This window comes from Chiloscyllium plagiosum, unplaced genomic scaffold, assembly GCF_037043375.1.
Source record: "Chiloscyllium plagiosum isolate Xiang-an unplaced genomic scaffold, Cpla_swu_hap1 HiC_scaffold_5, whole genome shotgun sequence".
In the NCBI taxonomy this organism is placed as follows: Eukaryota; Metazoa; Chordata; class Chondrichthyes; order Orectolobiformes; family Hemiscylliidae; genus Chiloscyllium; species Chiloscyllium plagiosum.
The window spans coordinates 69,309,532-69,332,468 of record NW_028270143.1 but is presented as its reverse complement, the minus strand read 5'-3'; the positions used below and the strand labels follow the sequence as shown (position 1 = coordinate 69,332,468).

At 40.2% G+C, this 22,937-nt stretch overlaps 1 protein-coding gene across 25 annotated transcripts in view; it reads left to right on the top strand.

Annotated features, from left to right (window-relative positions):
• Window positions 1-22,937, top strand: part of tbc1d5 (TBC1 domain family, member 5) — a 524,363-nt gene that overhangs the window by 467,882 nt on the left and 33,544 nt on the right. For all 25 annotated transcript variants that reach the window (XM_087987287.1, XM_087987275.1, XM_087987279.1 and 22 more), the window contains 2 exons: window positions 2,767-2,866; window positions 18,981-19,060. In XM_087987287.1, coding sequence (XP_087843413.1) covers window positions 2,767-2,866; window positions 18,981-19,060 — 180 coding nt within the window. The remainder of the gene's footprint in view (window positions 1-2,766; window positions 2,867-18,980; window positions 19,061-22,937) is intronic.

Here is a 22,937-nt window from a genome sequence, read left to right as displayed (position 1 = left end):
TTATTAGGCAGCATGTTGGGAGCAATCATGAGGCACCTCCTTTACACCTTCCGTCTTTGATTGTCCTTCAATATGTCAGAGTTTATACAAATTGGACAGTATTTAACCTGAGTGAGGCAGCACTTTGTCCACCAGCAGACCATTGAGCTATTTGGAGAGTAGAGATGTGAACTCCCCATTATATATCTCCAAGTCTTGAGTGACAGAGGCCTCCCTTCCTCACAGTTCAACGTAATGTTGCCTGCAAAGGTATGTGGAATCATCACGTATTTTGTCCTTTCACCCATAGAGTGAATCTAAGTGTGGATGAGCCATGAACGACAGGGTCTATCAAAACACCTGCACATTACTTATTACCTCACTGTTGTCAGCATTAAGATGCAATGACTTGGCTGGAACCATTGATCAGAGTCAAAAAGTGTGGTGCTGGAAAAGTACAGCAAGTTGGGTGTCAACCAAGGAGCAGGAGAGTCGATGTTTCGGACGCAAGCCCTTCATGGGCTTATGCCCGAAATGTCAACTGTCCTGCTCCTTGGATGCTGCCTGACCTGCTCTGCCTTTTCAGCACCACACTATTCGACTCTGAAATTCAACATCTACAGTCCTCACTTTCTCCTGGAGCCATTGATGTCATGGATGATCCTATCTGTAGTCAATCAGTTGGTTGTTTGTGAGATATGAGCAAAGTTGTTTCCATTACAAATTCCTTAGCAGATTCTAAAGGAATGATCCTCTTTTACTGCTGCTAGGTTTAAAACCCATTTCCTTACCCAATACATCCCTCTCTGAGGAATCACTTGTAATCCTGCAGTTGGACTCCCACTTGGTTTTCAGGAATTGGCTTTACTATGACCAGTCTTATTACAATAGAAACATTTTGTTTTGTTATATCATATTTAAGTTCAAACTTTACTTCTTTATTATTTTGGTATCTTTCTGTTTTATGCATGTAACTAACAACCAATCTTTCTTTCTTTACTCAAAGCTTTTGTTAGATAGTTTGGCCATTCTAAATTGCCCATAGTGTTCAGGGATGTGTAGATTAGGTGCGATAGTCATGGGAAATGTATAGTCGGGTAAGGGAACAGGTCTGGGTGGGATACTCCTCGGAGAGGTGTTATGTACTTGTTGGGCTGAACCGCCTGTTTCCACACTATTGGGATTCTAGGCTTCTATTCTCTCTCCACGCCATACTGTCTAAGTTCTCTCCCACTTGGATTTTTTTTAAATTGTATTTTCTTTTCCATTGCTGTTTAAGTTCTCTTTCCAGTTCTATTTTTCCTCTAATTGTTTTTCATTTCTAACAATCTGAATTGATTTTAACTGTGAATCATTAATTTTAGTTTTCCCTCCTTTTAATTCTAAATGCTGGGTAATCACTTCTAGCATGTCTTCCTTGCAAGATCCTGTTTTTATTTCTACATTCAGTTTATCTGCTTTCTATCTCAGCTTAACTTTAGTCAAAGACTTCAAATGATCTGTCATGTCTTCTATTCCCAGCAAAGTCTTAACAACAAAGTAATTTTGAAAGTCCAGTCTCCATAAAATATTTCACAACACTCCTGTTTTATGTCTAGTACTCCATTAACCAATTTCTTTAAATATTCATTTCTCCTTAAATTCAGTGAATTCTAACTCTGCCAAGAGTTACGACTTTATTATGATCCCAGCTGATGGGAATCTGGTTTGATAGATCATATGTTTTATTATTCTATTTAGTTAGCATGGTGGTCAGTCACAGAATATATTCACTTAAGGCTACCAATGTTCTCCTAACAAAAACACACAAGTTTATTACACAAAAGAAAAAACAAGCAAAGAAATATATGTGAAAAAGTGAAAAAAATCTTAATATGAATAGCAAAAACATATGTTCCATCTTTATTTCTTAACAGTATCCTTTATGGTCACTCAATCCCAGTACAATAAAGTTCCTTTCTTAACTTGAAGATATCTTAACTCAACTGATTTGTTCAGTGAGCTTTCAGACTGCTCTCTCATTCTGATGGCCTCGAAATTTATTTCTCATTCCAAATGTCTGGATTTGTTTTTCACTGAATTTTAAGAGAAACCTGAGGGTTTTTTTTCCACCCCTTTTCCTTGGACTATTTAAAAAAAACTTCACAAACTAACTGCTGTTCTTCTGAAGTGAAACTCAATTCTTTTGAAATGAACTGAAACCATTAATAGCCCTTAGCCATTTAATTTTCTGCATGACATAAAATTCAGCATTGTGAACACTGAACCAGTGAATCTCTCAGGTATCTACTAAGCAATTAACATAATCCACATGGCTTCTTGGTGTATTTAGTTAACTGTTCCAAATTACTTTCTGGGCTCTTTAAAAGTTAGCTTCACAGAACTGAAAGCACAAATCTATTTACTTCTCCATTAAAATCCAAATTCCCAAATAATGCTGATGTAGTATACAGCTTTATTGTAACTGTTTTTTTTTTGCCAACCTGAGGTTTTAATTAACATACTTAGTTTGACTTTTGACTCTGAATAGATTATTATTGATGAGCACGAACAGGCGAATGCATCGAAAGTATTACTGCATCCTAAAATTGATTTCACGGCCTATTGACATGTTAATTTCTTTATGTAACCTCCAAGTATGTAGTCTGTTGATTAAAGATCCGAACAGAATATTTCCAAATCTTACTTCAAAGACAGTAAATGAGGAAGCAAATTTCTGCAACAATGGTGTACCAGTATAAAAGCATGTTGAAGATTTGTAAGAGTTCTATTTCTTTTAAATTCCAGGATGATGAATTGGAGGCACAGGTCTCATTTCTTCAAGGACAACTGAATGATCTTGAGGCAATGTGCAAGTTTTGTGCTAAGATGATGAATGTGCATATATGTAAGTATTTGTTTTATTATTCCTAGGAAAAAGAAACCTTATTATTGTGTGCAACCTATTGATGTTTGTGATTGATGCCCATATTTACTTCTGCTATTTCTCAATAACCGTCACCTAGTTTTGCTTTATATTATGTTTCTTGTAAATTAATAAATTATCACCCCTCAGTTGCTTTACTTGTCTTCAATCTAATAAGTTAATTGGTAAGTTAGGACATCCTAGGTAATATTCAGCTCACTGAACTCAGGCAGCTATGTTTTGTTTCCACTAGCATTACTTGCCTGACTAGTTTATGTTGTTTGTATTTTCTGTACTAGTTTAATTGACATTACCTCATTGGTGTATGTATCTCAATTAGAATACTACCTTACGTTATTAACTTGAAATATGCATGAATTTAAGATAACAGTAAGTTAAATTTTATAACCTAAGTAACTGTTCAACAGTATGGTGTTTGATGGATTTCATGGAATTAAGACATGCTGATATAATAGGGGTAAGTATTGGGTAAGGGAATGGGTCTGGGTGGGCTACTCTTCGGAGGGTTAGTGTGGACTTGTTGGGCAGAACGGCTTGTTTCCACACTGTGGGGAATCTAATCTAATCTTATACCTTTAATGCTGAATTGATTTAGTTTCATTAAAAAGGGATTTTTTTTGCTGAAAATATTTCTGAATTTGCTGTAATGTGGAATTATTAGTGCACCATGAGAGGATTAAATCTAGGTCTATCCTCTAATCAAATTTTCAATATTAAATTTTCAATTGATGGTGTTTCATTGACATATATCCATGTAATGCATCAAGCAGCTGATGATGTACAACAGTTTTATTGTTGAATTACAATTCAGTATGGGTTCCAGTTACTACCAAATCCTTTTTTGATCACCACCAGTTGAAGTATTTATAGGTTTGTAATGCTTTTTTTCATATTATCAAAATAATTTAACAGCACGGGGTAAACAATGCTGTTTTCAGCAATTTCTTCACATTGATGTGAAAATTTTCTCAAACTGAAATGTGCTCAATTAAGGATTTGGAGTACATAATTCATGAATTGATTTATGTGTTTGTCTCAAAGTTGACTGTGGCTCATACTTTAAAAAATTTCCACTAACGACTGTTTTCTGGTCAAGGTCACTTTACTATACAATACAAAGTTCTGCCTCTATTTTAGACTGCTTACCTTAGCAATTAATCTCAACTGCAAGATCTTGTCAAAAAAGCATGAGCAATCTAGAACTGAACACATATTTTCACTATGGTGAAGATAGAAGAAAATCACCATAGCCCAACCAGACCATAGAGCTGCTGTCTCATGAAAGAAATGACTGGTGTCACTTTAATCTGAGGGTCACCATGCTTCAGGCAAGGAGAAAGATTGAGAAGGAGAGTCCTTCATGATAACCTCAGCCAGTTCAGGAATTGCATACGATGCACACACTATATCATGAACTTGCCATCCAGACATTTAAGCTAACATAACACTCATTTCCCTACAACAAAAGCAGCTTTGAAATTTTTTGGAAGGGTGAGGATTTCAAAATGAGCTGTACTCAGGATGTAACTGCAATATATTATGGTGTAAAGGAATCTAAATGCATTATTCAGCAACCTAACTTACAATTTATCCGTCCAGAATTCATGCAGAAATATGTTGTTTGGTTCAGTGCCCAGGATTTATCAGAATGATGGTTTCTTACCCACTGCTCAGAGAACCAATGGGGAAGGTTAGTCAGTTTCGTGATGGGGAACCCCAACCAAACCAAGTGCCTTTCAGCTATCTAATTAGCTTTCATGTGGCCTTCCCTGCAACTGAGGTCCAAAGCAGCAAAATTGCCTCCTACTGAGCTGCCAGCCAATCAGAGTACAGCATTTGTCATTGTTGCCAGTGGTATCTACTGGTGGCACTGCACCATTCAAGGCCCGGGATCAGAAGAACACCACGGCTCATATTGTGTGAAGGTGGGAGAGGGGGCATGAGAAGGAGTCCCTTAATCCAGCACAAAATGCTTCATTTGTGAGGGATGAACCAAACCGTAGCAGGTCACTTGCAAGCCTGATGGGTCTTGCTGGCCAACCTACCAAGAATACAGTAGATCCATATGGCTTTCATTTAATCTTTAAACCATGATTAAATTATGGTGGCTTCAGGATTAATGCGTGTAAATTTGTTTATTAATGAGTTTAATTGACATCCTTGCAGTTGGTAGCTGGAGTCCCAAGTCATCCCTTCTAACCTTACATTTATTATGCACAGGCTTTCCTGCTGCCACAAATCTGATGTAGGGCCTCCCCAACTGACTGCATAAATTCAATCCAGTTTCTCTACTAATTCTACTCTTTCTCTCAGAAATACCTGCAATGCAGCTGACGAGCAAGGTCCTGACATCCTGGTTATTAGTGATCTTAAAACAGAAATTGTTAAATACCTACTTGCCAGAAAACCTAATCAACTTCCATGCCTTTTAAACACGAAACCTTCATGAGTAGATCATGCATTTCTTTTTAATGGAATAATGGTCTAAAGATTCACAAATATGACAGGAATACTACTTAAAGTGATATGGTCTTACAGATGTGTTTGGTAATTTACCAATAGCATTGAAGTGTAGGTATTTAACAACACTGCAAGAAGAACAATGGCGCTGAATATTATTTAACTGGAGAAAGACTGCAGAAAGTGATACATCAGAGGGAGTTAGGAGTCCTCCATGAATCGCATTCAAGTTCAGTGTGTAATAGAGAAGGCAAATGGAATGTTGGTCCTCATTATGAAAAGAATGGAGTACAAAAATAGGGAAGCTTTGCTAAAAGTATACAAAGCACTAGTCAGACCACAACTAGAATTTTGAACAGTTTTGGTCCTCTTATCACAGGACAGATATATTTGGATTGGATTCAGTCCAGAGAAGGTTAACTAGGCTGATAGGTATGGAGGGACTGTTATACAAGGAGAGGTTCATCATATTCAGCCTGTAATCACTGAAATATAGAAGAATGGCAGGAAATCTTATTGAAGCACGCAAGATTCTTAAGGGACTTGACAGAAGGGTTAGATGCAGAAAAGCCGATTCCTCACTGGGTGAGTCTATGATTAAATAGCATAATCTCAAAGTTAAGGTCTGAACAGTTAAGACAGAGGAATGTCTTCTCTGAAATAGTGAATCTGTGGAATTATTTGCCACAGAGGCTTGTTGAGGCTGGGTCATTAGATATATCCAAGGCTAAGATAGACAAACTTTTAATCAGTAAGAGAATTAAGCATTATGGAGAAAAGGCAGAAAAGTGGAGTTGAGGATTATCAGATTGGCCATGATCTCATTGAATGGCAGAAAAGTCTCAATGGACTGAATGATTACTTCTATGTCTACCGGTCTTGTGTATTCATGTATAAGACTTTTATAGTTGCTGTGCATTCCAGCAGATTATTGTTTTACTATGACTTGACTCTAGAATTAAGTTCGTCTTTGTGTTTCTGCCTTTGGTATTCCTCCAAATTGTTATTTTGCACAGGAGAGATCCAACACTTAATGATCATATTTCCAAGGAATGATGCTGTGATGCTCAAGCAATTTTAGAAGTTGGAACAATAATAATTTGAGGTTTTAGTTTAGTATCACCATTATGAAGATATGCATTACATTACCCATAATCGCTTTCACTCACAACTTTACAAATGGGATGAAATATAGAATATTCGTCTAGAGTCAGGTTGAACTTGAAATCTTTCTTCCTGTTACGTGATGCTTCTATTTTAAAATTCTTATCATTGTTTTCCAATTCTACCAATAATCCAGATCTTTTCTATCTCTATTTCCCATCAGTCTCACAAATCTCTGGGATCTCACTATTCATTCAGTTCTGGCCTCTTAAACTTCCTATTTTAATTTCTCCACCATTTGTGATTCTGAGCCTTAAACTGCCTGGAGCCGCAATCTCTGGAAATTCTTCCTAGATCTTTCCAACTTGCTACCTCTCCCCTTCCTTAAGATAAAACCTACCTCTGCAACCAAGATTTAATATCATCTGTCTTGTATTCCTAAAAGTGGTTGAGAATTAAATTCTGTTTCAGAATGCTCTTTGAAGCCGCCTGGAGTGTTTTTTTTACATTAAAGGTCCTATATAAGTATGTTTTTGAAACAACTACACATTCCCCTAATTACAAAAGATCATAATCCATTAGTTTTTTTTTCCAAATCCCTCATTATCTTTGGCAAATAAGTTCATTTCCTAGTAGATCAATTGATGAGTAAATAGTATGAATGCCAAACCATTTCATGCTGTCATGCACATTGCTATTGCTTAAGGCATGTTTTTATTACTGCCCAAAAATATCACGTTTGCTTTATTTTTGTGGAGACAACTATGTGAAAGACCATTTAAGGTCATCGTCAGGCTGGACGGTGATAAAACAAAATACTTTCAATATCACTGGTATGGCTTTATTGATTTATTTACTGTGAATACAGAGATTTTCTGACTCTTAGATTGGCTGAGGATAGTTTAAAAAAGACATAGTGAGACAACTACAATTGTATCAATATTGCTAGCATCAGAGTGACTGAGCACATGGACAAGTGTGAGCAGATTAGAGAACTAGCATGGATTGTAAAGGTAAATAATGTCTAATTGAGTTGAATTTGTTGAGAACATGAAATAGGAGTGCCAGTGGACATTATTTATATGAACTTCCAGAGAAATTTGATAAGGTTCAACAATAGCAACTGTTAGCAAAAATAAAAGTGCATGAAACTAAAAGCACACTGTTGACATTGTAGAAAATTGGTTCGGTGGTAGGAGACCAGAAGTGAGGATAAAAGAGTATGTACTCTTAATTGACAAATTTGGAGAATGGTACGCTGCTGGTGCATTAGCTTGTTAGCAAAGTGTTCCTGCTATTTCTTTGCCTCCCACTGAAACATTGCCAAGGTTATGCCAAAAGACGCAGTTGTCACCTCACAATACATTTGCCTGAACAGCTTGATGGTAATAAGATTTTCTAGATTTCCATTTCATTGTCTGCATATGTTCTCTGTGTGAAGAATTGAGATTGAAAAAAAGTGCAAATCAAGTTTTCAGACAGCGCTAGTTGCATTTGTGAGCCATCATTCATTATTTTACTGCAAGAACATTAACAAGGGTCATGCCAAGAGGCTCACTTGTCATATCGCAATGCACTTGCCTGAACAGCTTGATGATATTAAGACTTCCTAGGTTTCCATTTAATTATCTGCAAATGCTGGCTATGTGGAAGGATGGAGAATGAGAAAAGGACAAATCAAGTTTTCATGCAGTTTATTTCAAGTTTATTTTGCCCAGAAGAATCACTACAGATAACATATGCACTACTATTTTATGTGTATTGTGATCAGACTAAATACACTGCTTTATTCAGTGTGAATGCTATTAGAATTTAGAGAAAAATAATTTTGACCAGTATTGTACATATGAATCTTGAGAAACATTTATTGCAGATCAAGTTGTTATGATTCAGAATAAAGAATGGTGGAAGGAGATAAATTAAGTACTTTCTATGAAAATTAAATTAATATTAGAAGGGGAGAAAAATAGAAAAACAGTCAGAAAATTGATGAAAATAGTTAGCTCTTTGAAAGAGCCAGCATGAGCATGATGGACCAAATAGCTTCCTTCTGTGCTGCACCATGCCATGAATCCAAAAGGTATTGAAAAGTAACCCTGCTTTCAAGATAACATGCAGTTTTGTGAAAGGGAAGTTGCATTTAACAGTTTTGAGAATATAACTAGGGTAAATAAAGAAAAACCTAGAGGTGGTTCTGAAAGTTGAAGGTTCATCAGAAAGGCAGAGGCAGAGTGGAAATGTCACTCAAGTAGTAATCCAGATGTCCAGGCTTATGATCTGGGGCATGGATTCAAAACCCACCAATTAAATTCAATCCCTAAATTTGGAATTGAAAGTGAGCTGAATTGTGACTATGAAGCGATTGTTGATCATTGTATCAAAAATCTGTGCTTCATTTGTGCTGTTTAGGGAAAGAAATCTCTACCTTTATTTGGCCTGGCCAACATTTACTCCAGACCGAGAGCAGTCTGATTGACTCTTAAATAACCTCTGAAATGACAAATCGGAATTAGCGATTTGGTTCAAGAACTGTTCTGAGGAAGGGTCACTCGACCCAAAAAAATTAACTCTGATTTCTCTCCACAGATGCTGCCAGACCAGCTGAACCTTTTTCAAGCAATTCCTAATTTTGTTTCTGATTTACAGTACCTGCAGTTCTTTTAGTTTTTATTCTGAAATGACAAACTTTTGCAAAGTCTAAACAAGGAATGAAATTGGATGGACCACCTAGTAATAACCTAGGCAAGGAAACAACAAGGGCAAGCCCAACACTATCAACCCTGCAGAGTCGACTATATCAACATCTTGTTAATTTATAACTCAATGGGGTAATGCATTAGATATCAAGTAATACCAGTTCCAAAGTTATCACAGGTTTCCATACATAACAAAAAATCTTGATTGCAAACTAATTGACTTTACCAATGGCAAAAAGGAAACATGAATTATTAACATAACTCTAAACTTAAGCATTGCCCCCTTTCTTAAATTCTCCTGTTCACATACAGGCGCACAAGGCATCCAAGATGTGGATTTTAAGGGTGAGAAAAGAATGAAAAAGGGAGAAACAGTTTGATAGCACCAATCTAGACCACAGAATTTAATGAGTTGTTCTCTTTGTCTTCCTTTCACTTCCTTGATGTTGACACGTTCAGCTTTTCATTCACTGATTGAGATTTTGGAAAGATGAATAGACAACTAAAAGCTATCTTGAAGGGGAGACTCCACAATTATTCCTATCATCAAAGATAGAGAAGTCCAGCCCATAACTGTAAAAGGCAAGTTTGAAGCATTTACAGTCATCTTCTCTCAGAAGTGCCAAGTTTTGCCCCAACTCCACAGTCATACAATCTTACAGCATGGAAACTGATCCGTCTTTCCAACCAGTCCATGCTGAACCTAATCGCAAACTAAACTAGTCCCACCTCCTGTTCCTGACCCACATCCCTTCAAACCATTTGTATTCATGTACTTATCCAAATGTCTTTTCAACATTGTAATTGCACTCATATCCACCACTTCCTAAGGAAGTTCATTCCACACGCAAACCATCCTCTGTGTAAAAAAAAAAAGAACAAATTGCCCCTCATGTCTTTTTTAAATCTCTCTCACCTTAATAATGTGCCTCCGGTCCCATTCTAGGGAAAAGATATCGACCATTGATCCTATCTATACCCCTCATTATTTAATAAACTTCTGTAAGGCCGCCTCTTAACTTTCTACTCTCTGGTGAACAAAAACCCAGCCTATTCAGCCTTTCTTTATAAATCAAACCTTCTACAAGTCTGCATTTAATATGATTCACTCTCATGATATCAATGAAAGATTGAAGGCACCAGATACCTCAAAGACCAGGATTTGGATCAAATTCCAGTAATTTTACTGAAGACTGGAGACTGAAGAATTTTACTGAAGAATTTTACATCAGAACCAGCCATATTGCTAGCTAGGTTGTTGCAATGCAACTACAATTTTGACATCTCTCTTGAAATATGCGAAATTGTCCAGTCAGATATTTCCTGTCCATAAAAAGCACATCACATGCAACCCAGCCGAATAACACACCATCAGTCTATTCTCGATTATCAAACAAATGCTAGAAGCCGTAATCAAATGTGGTGCTGTCAAACAGAACTTCATCGCCAATAATGGGCTTCCCAATCCTTAGTTTCAGATCTGTAAATGGCACTCATCTCCTGACCTAATTGCAGCCTTGGATCAAACATGGACAAAGGTGTAGAACTCTATAGGTGAGTTGAGGGTGATTACTGTCCTTGGCGTTTAGGCCACACTTGACGAAGTGTGTGATTAAGGAGGCCAAGCAAAGCTTGAGAATTGGGAATGATGAAGCAGGACTAAGGGCCTTTCCACTAGTTGGAGCCATACTTAGCACAAAATAAAGTGATTGTGGTTGTGCTTGCCACTGCAGGACATTGGCCTGGCTATCTTCAACTGAGCTGAATTAAGCGATGACCTTACTTCTTCCATACATGGCAAATTAACACTGATAAGTACCATTTGCATCACACAAGTACAGGAATTTCTTAGGGTATTAACCAGCCATCTTCAGTTGCTTCATCAAGGTACTTGCCTCCTCTATTATTAGAAAGTGAGGTCTGCAGATGCTGGAGATCAGAGCTGAAAATGTGTTGCTGGAAAAGCGCAGCAGGTCAGGCAGCATCCAGGGAACAGGAGAATCGACGTTTCGGGCATAAGCCCTTCAGGAAAGGGCCTGAAGAAGGGCTTATGCCCGAAACGTCGATTCTTCTGTTCCCTGGATTCTGCCTGACCTGCGCTTTTCCAGCAACACATTTTCAGCCCTCCTCTATAAGTGACCAGTAATGTCTGAGCCAAAGAAGTGCCAAGCAATAATCAACTCCAGTAAGTGAGGATCTAACTATCTTTATTTGGCATTCAATGGCATTACTGTTGCTGAATCATCATTAACAACATATTGTGGGTTACTGTTGATCAGAAATCAAACTGGATCACCATATATGGGGCAGCACAGTGGTTAGCCCTGCTGCCTCACAGCGCCAGGGACCCGGGTTCAATTCCCGCCTCAGGCGACTGACTGTGTGGAGTTTGCACGTTCTCCCCGTGTCTGCGTGGGTTTCCTCCGGGTGCTCCGGTTTCCTCCCATAGTGCTCCGGTTTCCTCCCAAAGATGTGCAGGTAAGGTGAATTGGCCATGCTAAATTGCCCGTAGTGTTAGGTAAGGGGTAAATGTAAGGGTATGGGTGGGTTGCGCTTCGGCGGGTCAGTGTGGACTTGTTGGGCCGAAGGGCCTGTTTCCACACTGTAATGTAATCTAATCTAATGTAATCTAATCTAATCTAATTTGCCCAGAGCATTAGGTGCATTAGTCAGGGGTAAATATAGGGTAGGGGAATGGGTCTAGGTGGGTTACCCTTTGGAAGGCCGGTGTGGACTAGTTGGGCCTGAAGGGACTGTTTCCACACTTAGGGAATCTAATCATAAATAATCTACAGCAAGCAACATACCTTTTGACTCCTCAATGCCTGTGCACCATGTATAAGGCATAAGCCTTGATGTAATAGAATTCTCTCCACTTGTTTGGATGAGTCATAGAGCTGTATTTACGGAAACAGACCTTCCGGTCCAACTCGTCAACGCCAACCAGATATCCTAAACTATTGTAGTCCCATTTGCCAGCACTTAGCCCATATCCCGCTAAACCCTTCCTGTTCATATACCTACCCAAATGCTTTTTAAATGTTGTACTGGTCTCCTCCACTTTCTCTGGCAGCTTATTGCATACACATACCACACTCTCCTTGAAACGTTGCCACTTAGATCCCTTTTAAATCTTTCCCCTCTCACCCTAAACCTATGCTCTCTAATTTTGGACGCCTGCACCCCAAGGAAAAGACCTTGTCTATTTACCCTACCAATTCCCTTCATGATTTTATAAATGCTATGCTGTCACCCCTTAGCCTCTGACATTCCAGGGAAAACAGCCCCAACCTATTCAGCCTCTCCCTATAGCTCAAATCCTCCAAACCTGGCAACATCCTTCTAAATTTTTTCTGAACCCTTTCAAGTTTCACACATCCACCTGATAGGAAGGAGACCAGAATTGCAATATTCCAAAAGTGGCCTACAATGTCCTGTACAGCCACAACATGTCATCCCTACTCCAAAATCCAATGCTCTGACCAATAAAGGAAAGCATACCAAATGCCACCTTCACTATTCTATCTACCTGCGACACCACTTTTAAGGAACTATGAACCTGCCCTCCAAGGTCTCTTTATTCAGCAACACTCCCCAAGACCTTACCACTAAGTGTAAAAGTCCTGTCCTGATTTGCCTTTCCAAAATGCAGCACCTCATGTTTATCTAAATGAAAACTCCATCTGTCACTCCTCTGTCCATTGGCCCATCTGATCAAGATCCCATTGTACTCTGAGGTAACCTTATTCACGGTCCACCACACCTATAATTTTGATGTTATCTGCAAACTTATTAACTCTTATGTTCACATCTGAATCATTTATTTTAATGATGAAAAGCAGTGGATATAGCACCAATCTTTGTAGCACACCACTGGTCACAGACCTCTGGTCTGAAGGCAGCCCTTCACCACCACCCTCTGTCTTCTGCCTTCAGGCCATTTCTGTATCCAAGTGGCTAGTTCTCCCTGTATTCCATATGATCTAACCTTGTTAACCAGTCTACCATAGGGAACCTTGTCAAACGACTAACCGAAGTCCATATAGATCACATCTACTACTCTGTCCTCATCAATCCTCTTTGTTACTACTACAAAAAAATTCAGTCAAGTTAGTGAGACCTGATTTCCCACGCACAAAGCCATGTTGACTGTCCAAATCAGTCGTTGCCTTTCCAAATGCATGTAAATCCTATCCCTCGGGATTCCCTCCACCAACTTGTCCACCACTGATGTCAGGCTCACTGGGCTATAGTTCTCTAGCTTTTCTTTACCACAGTTCTTAAATAGTCGCACCACGTTAGCCATCCTCCAGTCTTGCCAGCACCTCACCTGTGACTATCAGTGATACAAACATCTCAGCCTGGGGTCCAGCAATCACTTCCCTAACTTCCCTAACTTCCCACAGAGTTCTAGGGTACACCTGATCATATCCTGAGGATTTATCCACCTTTACACATTTTAGGACATTCAGCACCTTCTCCTCTGTAATATGGACATTTTTTCAAGATACCACCATCTATTTCCCTACATTCTATATCTTCCAAGTCCTTTTCACAGTAAACACTGATGCAAAATACTTGTTTAGTATCTCTCCCATCTCCTGTGTTTCCATAAATAGGCTACCTTGCTAATCTTTGAGGGGCCCTATTCTCTCCCTCGTTATCCTTTTGTCCTTAATATATTTATAAAATCCCTTTGGATTCTCCTTAACCCTATTTGCCAAAGCTATCTCATGTTCGCTTTTTGCCCTCCTGATTTCCCTCTTCAGTATACTCCTACTGCCTTTATACGCTTCTAAGGATTCATTCGATCTCTGCTGTATATACCTGAAATATTTTTCCTTTTTCTTTACCAAACCTTCGGTTTCTCTCGTCATCAAGCATTCCCTACAGCTACCAGCCTTTCCTTTCACCCTAATAGGAATACACTTTCTCTGGACTCTCATTATCTCATTTTTGAAGGCTTCCCATTTTCCAGCCGACCCTCTACCTGCGAACATCCTCCTCAATCAACTTTTGAATGTTCTTGCCTAATACTGTCAAAATTGGCCTTCCTCTGATTTAGAACTTTTAACTTTTAGATCCAGTCTATCCTTTTCCATCACTAACTTAAAGCTAATAGAATTATGGTCGCTGGCCCCAAAGTGCTTCCCACTGACACCTCAGTCACTTGCCCTGCCTTATTTCCAAGAGTAGGTCACGTTTTGCACCTTCTCTAATAGGTACATCCATATACCGAATCAGAGAATTTTCTTGTACACACTTAACAAATTCCTCTCCATTTAAACCCTTAACACTATGGCAGTCCCAGTCTATGTTTGGAAAGTTAAAATCCCCTACCATAACCACCCTATTATTCTTACAGATAACAGAGATCTCCTTACAAATTTGCTTCTCAATTTCCTGCTGACTACGGGGGGGAGGCGGGGGGGAGGCGGGTGGGGGGGGCGGGTGGGGGGGGCGGGGGGGGGGGGGCGGGAGGGCGGGGGGGGGCTATAATACAACCTCAATAGGTGATCATCCCTTTCTTATTTCTCAGTTCCACCCAACTAATTTCCCTGGATGTATTCTCAGGAATCAAGGAGCTTCGAAGCTCCTTGGATGCTGCCTGAACTGCGGTGCTCTTCCAGCACCACTAATCCAGAATCTGGTTTCCAGCATCTGCAGTCATTGTTTTTACCTCGTATTCTCAGGAATATCCTCTCTTAGTACAATACCCAGGATTTGTTGTAGTGGATCACTCTACAGGCCACTAGCTACAACTGCAATCCATCCCTGTCCTGTTACCTGAGTTATTTCAGTCAGCCTGTTCGGATATGTTTTAACATACATCTGGTGGGACTTCTCATCCAGATGTAGGGAACTGTTACTGCATTACATATCCCTCCTGCTATCTTTCTTCTGTTCATTTTAACTCATTAGAAATGGTACTCAGCTGATGTCAATAACTATACCAAGTAATTTAATAAGATGAACCAAGAATTAGATACAATGCTTATATCTGCCCTGTACCAGGTTAGACTACTGCCTGCGATAAGAGGGGTGAAATCTTTTTTAAAAAAACTCACCAGTCACCTAACTGGTCTCCTAATTAAAGCCTTAACACTCACCAATTTCTGGAGGCTGAAGTGCAAGGCATTAAAAGCAGCATCTTTTTTTCTTTACCTACACCAAATTCCCGTCTGACACCTCACCAAATTCATTACACACAGACTTCTTCATCTTGTATGCAGTAGTGAAACCAGTCTATTTTTACAGAGCACTAGTGATTCACGCACAAGTTGGCTCTAACAGTATGACTGGTACTGTAAATTATAGTTTAACAAAAACTTACCAGAGAGATTCCCACCTGCACCAAATTCCTAAGTATTATGTAGGGAATCTACTATCCAGACACAGCAAGAACTTAGGAAGATGTATGTCATGTTTGTTTCATGACAGAATACAAGGATAAGGAAGTTTTGTTGCAACTCTGGTTTTGGTGAAACATTACCTTGAGCACAGACAATTATAGTTTTGTTTTTACCTGAAGGGCATGCTGGCCCAGACGTGAGACACAACCACTGTTCCGTATGAGCCCACCCCCTCTCCATATTTAGCTTGCTGTGAGGGGGCAATGAAGATTTATTCAGTAGATCAAATCTTGAGACAAGAGGATTGTCCTCTGTGTAGTGACTAAGTAGAATGAGCTTATATTCTCTGAAATTTAGAATTAAAAATTGCTTTAAAGTTTTAAAGACTTGACAAGCGTAGCTGTTAGAAGGAAGTGCATCCCTCTGAAATTTCTGCTCTTTTAAAGTTCTCAACCTCAAAAAGCTGTGAAATAGATTCTAGATAGATTACTTACAGTATGGAAACAGGCCCTTCTGCCCAACAAGTCCACACCGACCCGCACCCACCCAGACCCATTCCCCTACACCTAACACTGCGGGCAATTTAGCATGGCCAATTCACCTAACATGCACATTTTTGGACTGTGGGAGGAAACTGGAGCACACGGAGGAAACCCACGCAGACACGGGGAGAATGTGCAAACTCCACACAGTCAGTCGCCTGAGGCGGGAAATGAACCCAGATCTCTGGCGCTGTGAGGCAGCAGTGCTAACCACTGTGCCACCATGCCGCCGTACGGTGGCACAGTGGTTAGCACTGCTGCCTCACAGCGCCAGAGATCGGGGTTCATTTCCCGCCTCAGGCGACTGACTGTGTGGAGTTTGCACATTCTCCCCGTGTCTGCGTGGGTTTCCTCCGGGTGCTCCAGTGGAAAAATCTCAATCTTTTTTCAGTTGTCAGATGTGTGTGTCACTGACTGAGCCAGCATTTACTGCTCTTCCATAGTCACCCTTGGGAAGTTGGTGGTGAGCTGTCTCACAGCGTCAGAGGACTGGGTTCAATTACAGCTTTGGGCAACTGAATGTGTGGACATATGGATTCTTCCCACAATCTTAAAATGTGCAGATTAGGTGGATTGGCTATAGTAATGTGCTCATTAGTGTCCAGGATGTGCAGGTCAGATGGATTGGTGGTGGTAAATATGGGGTTACAGGGATATGAAGGGGATGCTGTGTCTGGGTAGGATGCTCTTCAGAGGGTTGGTGCAGATTCAGTGGGGCAAATGACCTCTCTCTGTACAGTAGGAATTTTATGATTCTTGATCCACTGCAGTCCATGTGTTGTAGGTGGACCCACAATACTGTAAGGGAGAGACTTTTCGGATTTTGACCCAGCAAACATTGATATATTTCCAAGTCAGGATAGTGAGTGGTTTGGAGGACAGCTTGTAGGTGGTGTTCTTCCCATAGTTTTAAGGTGTAGAGGAGACATCAGAGGTTGGTTCTTTACACAGCGAGTTGTGAATGCGTGGAATGCTTTGCCAGCGGTAGTGGTGGTGGAAGCAAAGTCATTAGGGACATTTAAGCAACTGCTGAACATGCACATAGACAACAGTGAATTGAAGGTACATAGGCTAGGTTATTTTAATTTAGATTAGGAATAATCCTCAGCACAACATTATGGGCCGTAGGGCCTATTCTGTGCTGTACTTTTCTATGTTGTATACATCTGCTGCGCTTGTCCTTCTGATGGTAATGGTTTGAAAGGTGCTATTTAAGGCTCTCTGAATTTCTACAAATCTTATAGACCGTACACACTGCTGCTGCTGAGTATTGATAGTGGAGTGACTAAATATTTGTAAATGTGCCAGTCAAGTGTGCTGTTCTGTCCTGGATGGTATTGAGGTTCTATAGTGTTGTTGGAGCTTCACCCATTCAAACAATTGGGTTGTATTCCATCACTCTCCCGGCTTGTGCCTTGTAGATAATGGACTGGTTTTTGGGAAGTCAGGAGGTGAGATACTTATTGCAGTACCCCAAGCCTTTGATCTAGTCTCATAGCTATTGTATCTAATTCATTTCAGTTTCAGATCAATAGTAATGCACAGGATGTTGACTGTGGGAATTTGGTGATGGTCATGGCGTTGATTGTCAAGTGGCACTGATTAGATTCTCTCTTTTTGGTGTTGGTTATTGCTAATCAGTGGAGAGTTTCCCCCTGCAATTCTAATTGACTAGTTTTTGCTAGGACTCACTGAGGCCACTCATGTGGTATTGATGCCAAGGGCTGTCATACTAAATTCACCTTTAAGTCACCTTGCCATTTAGCATATTTTTTAAAATGCTAGATATTTAACGCTAAGGGATTTGAGGAGATAGGGCAACCACATTAAATTGAGGTAGTTTCCAGCCATTATATCTTGCAGTGAGATTTGAGAGGCAGCATTTTAGCCTAGATTTTCCGAGGTCAGGACCTCTCAAGGCAAGATCCCTTTGTTGGAACTTCAAGATGAAAACATTGTAATGAGGTTAACAGGGCTTCTGTTAATTGGATGAACAATTAAGTAGTGTACCTCTTTAACTAATGAGATTGAAGGATAAAGGAAATAAACAAAAGAGGTGTCTGTGAAGGATGATGCTGGTGGTGGTCAATTCAAGGTCGGACAGGTCCAGAAAGTGAAATAATGTGATTTGTCTCAGAAGTAAAGAATGACGAATTAAAACTAAGAAAAAGAATGAACAATTCATACTTTCTATTGTTCACTTTAAAAAAGAAACTTCATGGCAATTTTATTATAAGCGTACCTAGATTGTCAACTACAGATTTAACTTTGGGGTGAGTTCAATAGATAATTAACATGGAAACGGGCCAATTTCATGAAGCTGTCAGGGAGGTTATGGGCAAGATATAATTTGACACCAACGACGCAAATTATCTAGCACCTTGTATCAATTGTTCATTAGCAGGAGTATCTTTTATTGCCATCAGTTGCCAGTCAGTTTATTCATTAATAAAAGTGTGTGTAATTCAAACACACTTGTTTTCTCAGCAAATTTGGGCCAATATGCTTGTCAACTTTTCAAAAGTTGCTGTGTTTTTTAGCAGTTTTCCCTCATGTTATGGAGTAGAATGAGATCAGAAGGTATTTTGTTCCCTTTCAAGTGTCATTTTAACCAGAATCTATTGACTAAGTAATACATCTCTGAAGTTTTATCATGCAGTTCTTTCATGCATTCAAACGATTATCAGTATTCAGTTGATGTTTGAATTTATCATTAGATATTGTAGATGCAAAATTATGAAATATTTAGCAATTGTAACATATCATTTTAAAGTTTGTCTTTGATATTTAAAAATTCCATTTATAAAATTAAAGCTGCTTTTTTATTTGAATACATTTGAAAAACAGATTGCACAGCATTCATATGCTTTTATTGTAGATCAAATCTACTTTGGAGTGATGCATAATTATTTTTCTGCAGGCAAAATACAAGAAGTGATTCTAAAGGAAAACCTTCAAAAGGAAGATGAAGTCCTGGTATCATTGGCTGGACTCAAGCAGGTAGATATAAGGCCACTTTCTTTTTCTTCCTGATACAAAATCCTGACTCTATTTATCTTGAATATGGCTAACATCCTGTGTAGATGTTGAATATTTGACTTGGGAAAATATAAATGTTGTAATATTCCATCATTTGTTAAGTCACAGGACTGAAAAATCACACAAAAATATTATGTCTTTAAGAACCTAGTACCTTTTCTTAGGCACCCTGTTCAAAATACTTAGAGTCATAGAGATGTACAGCATAGAAACAGACCCTTTGGTCCAACCCGTCCATGCCGACCAGATATTCCAACCCAATCTAGTCCCACCTGCCAGCACCCGGCCCATATCCCTCCAAACCCTTCCTATCCATATGCCCATCCAAATGCCTCTTAAATGTTGCAATTGTACGAGACTCCACCACATCCTCTGGCAGCTCATTCCATACCCATACCACCCTCTGCGTGAAAAAGTTGCCCCTAAGGTCTCTTTTATATCTTTCCCCTCTCACCCTAAACCTATGCCCTCTAGTTCTGGACTCCCCCACCCCCAGGGAAAAGACTTTGTCTATTTACCCTATCCATGCCCCTCATAATTTTGTAAACCTCTATAAGGTCACCCCTCAGCCTCCGACGCTCCAGGGAAAACAGCCCCAGCCTGTTCAGCCTCTCCCTGTAGCTCAGATCCTCCAACCCTGGCAACACCCTTGTAAATCTTTTCTGAACCCTTTCAAATTTCACAACAACTTTCCGATAGGAAGGAGACCAGAATTGCACGCAATATTCCAACAGTGGCCTAACCAATGTCCTGTACAGCCGCATCATGACCTCCCAACTCCTGTACTCAATACTCTGACCAATAAAGGAAAGCGTACTAAACGCCGCCTTCACTATCCTATCTACCTGTGACTCTACTTTCAAGGAGCTATGAACCTGCACTCCAAGGTCTCTTTGTTCAGCAACACTCCCTAGCACCTTACCATTAAGTGTATAAGTCCTGCTAAGATTTGCTTCCCAAAATGCAGCACCTCGCATTTATCTGAATTAAACTGCATCTGCCACTTCTCAGCCCATTGGCCCATCTGGTCCAGATCCTGTTGTAATCTGAGGTAACCCTCTTTGCTGTCCACCACACCTCCAATTTTGGTGTCATCTGCAAACTTACTAACTGTACCTCTTATGTTCGCATCCAAATCATTTATGTAAATGACAAAAAGTAGAGGGCCCAGCCCTGATCCTTGTGGCACTCCACTGGTCACAGGCCTCCAGTCTGAAAAACAACCCTCCACCACCACCCTCTGTCTTCTACCATTGAGCCAGTTCTGTATCCAAATGGCTAGTTCTCCCTGTATTCTGTGAGATCTAAGCTTGCTAACCAGCCTCCCATGGGGAACCTTGTTGAATGCTTTACTGAAGTCCATAATTCTGATTAGAACTCTTACTTTGTTTCCTCCTATCTTCAGCTGTAGTTTTCAGTGTTGATCAAATACTTGCAAATGTTTTTTCTTGTTCATAATTCTATAAATGTTTTTCAAATTCTTGGTTAGTTATACTTAGTTTCCACTGTGTTCAATTTTGATCTTTGCTCTCTCTATTTACTTACCAAAGTCTACCTATAATAAATTACTCATTTGAATAATTGATATTCCTCTTCAGCAATGCCAGTTTACTGGTTTCTGAACTGAAGTGAATATCTTCAATCCCATCTATTGACTGACACCCAGATATGTCTACTTTCTGATGTCATGTGTGCAGTAGTTCTGAACAGACATTGTAAGCATTCATAGGTTGACTGCAACTATGTAGTTGGCATTAGTGTCAGTGAAAAAGGATTTGCCAACTTTGCTGTTGGATTGCTATCTGGAATTTATCATTTACATGTCATCTAAAGCAGAGACATGTCTTTCTCGTGAATTTTTCTAATGATTAAAAGATATAAAGTTTGAACAAAATGTGTCTTTTTCTTCAGCAGTATTCAATTTGCTTTTTGCTTTTTAATCAACAACTTGTGGTACACAGACATTGCAACCCTGGGCAGTCAGTGCTCCCCAAACCTTGAATTCCTCACTATCAAATGCCACCCCTTTTATCTACCACAGGAATTTACTGCTGCTATATTAACTGCTGTGTACATACAGCCACAAGCAAAGGTTGAGGAAGCTCTGGATGGGTTGTATTCCACCACTAACACCCTGGAGACAGAACACCCCAAGGCCCTGTTTATTGTAACTGGTGATTTCAAGTAAGCCAGTCGAAGGAAGGTGTTGCCCAAGTACCACCAGAACATTACCTGCCCCACCAGGAGCCTGAGCATTTCAAACCATTGCTTACACCACTATGTAAGATGCCTACCGCTCCATCCCCTGCCCTCATTTCGGGAACTCCGACCACAATGCCGTGTTTTTCTCTCCCAGCTTACAGACAAAAGCTCAGGCAGGAGACCCCCTCGCACATACAGGTCTAGTACTGGTCAGAGGAGGCAGAGGATCAACTCCAGTGCTGGCTGGAATTGCTGATTGGGTCATGTTTAAACAGTCCGCAGGTACTTTGGACGAGTACGTCACCACTGTCACAGACTTTATCAGCAAATGTGTGGAGGACTGCATACTGAGGAAGTCAATCTGGGTGTTCCACAAGAGGATATCCTGGCTGAATCAGGACATACAGAATCTGCTAAAAACCAGGTGTGAAGCCTTCAGATCAGGAGACCCACTCAAATATAAGGAATCCAAGTATGACCTTCGCAGAGCCATTAAGACAGCCAAGGACTAATACTGATCCAAACTAGAGACTCAAACAGATACCCGGCAACTATGGCAAGGACTGAATGACATCACAGTATCTAAAAAGAGACAGAGCAAGATAGCAGACAATGAGACATCCCTCCCAGATCATCTCAATGCCTTCTATGCTCGTTTTGACTAGAAGTTCGGCAGAAAGGTAACACCTATTCCAACAAGGCCCGACAAACCTATTCCAACAGTCACTGCATCAGAGGTCAGATCAGTTTTCCTTTGTGTGAATCCAAGGAAAGTGATGGGACCAGACGGAATATCAGGCCGTGCACTCAGAGCAAGCACAGATCAACTGGCAGAGGTCTTCTCGGACATCTTCAACCTCTCCCTGCAGCAGGCCACTGTTCCTCCCTGTTTCAAGAGGGCCAACATCATCCCTGTGCCTAAGAAGGCTCATGCAGCATGTCTCAATGACTACTACCCAGTGGCCCTAACTTCGGTGGTCATGAAGTGCTTTGAAAGGCTTGTCATGTCATTAATCAACTCCAGCCTCCCACTACTCTTGACCCAATCCAATTTGCCTGTCAGACAGATCCACATCAGATGCCATATAACTTGCCCTTCACTTCTCCCTCAAACATCTTGACACCAAGAACAGCTAGGTAAGTATCCTACTCATTGACTACAGTTTAGCCTTCAATACTATTATCTCCTCGAGACTGATTACTAAACTTAGTGATCTTGGGCTAAGCCCCACTCTCTGCAACTAGATCCTGAGTTTCCTGACACCACCAAAGTCAGTTGAATCTCAGATGGCGACTAAACAGACTACAGACAGAAGGTGGAAGACCTGGAAAAATGGTGCACTGAGAACAACCTAGCTCTCAATGCCAGCAAAACCAAGGAACTCATTATTGACTTTCGGCAGGGTGTTACTCATGCCCCCCTACACATTAACAGCACAGAGGTGAAACGAATGGAGAGTGTCAAGCTCCTGGGAGTGGTCATCAACAACAAGCTTTCTTGGACTCTTCATGTGGACGCATTGGTTACATAGGCCCAACAACATCTCTTCTTCCTCAGGCAGTTGAGGAAATCTGGCATGACAGTGAATACCCTTGCCAGCTTTTATAGGTATGCCACCGAGAGCATTCTGTTTGG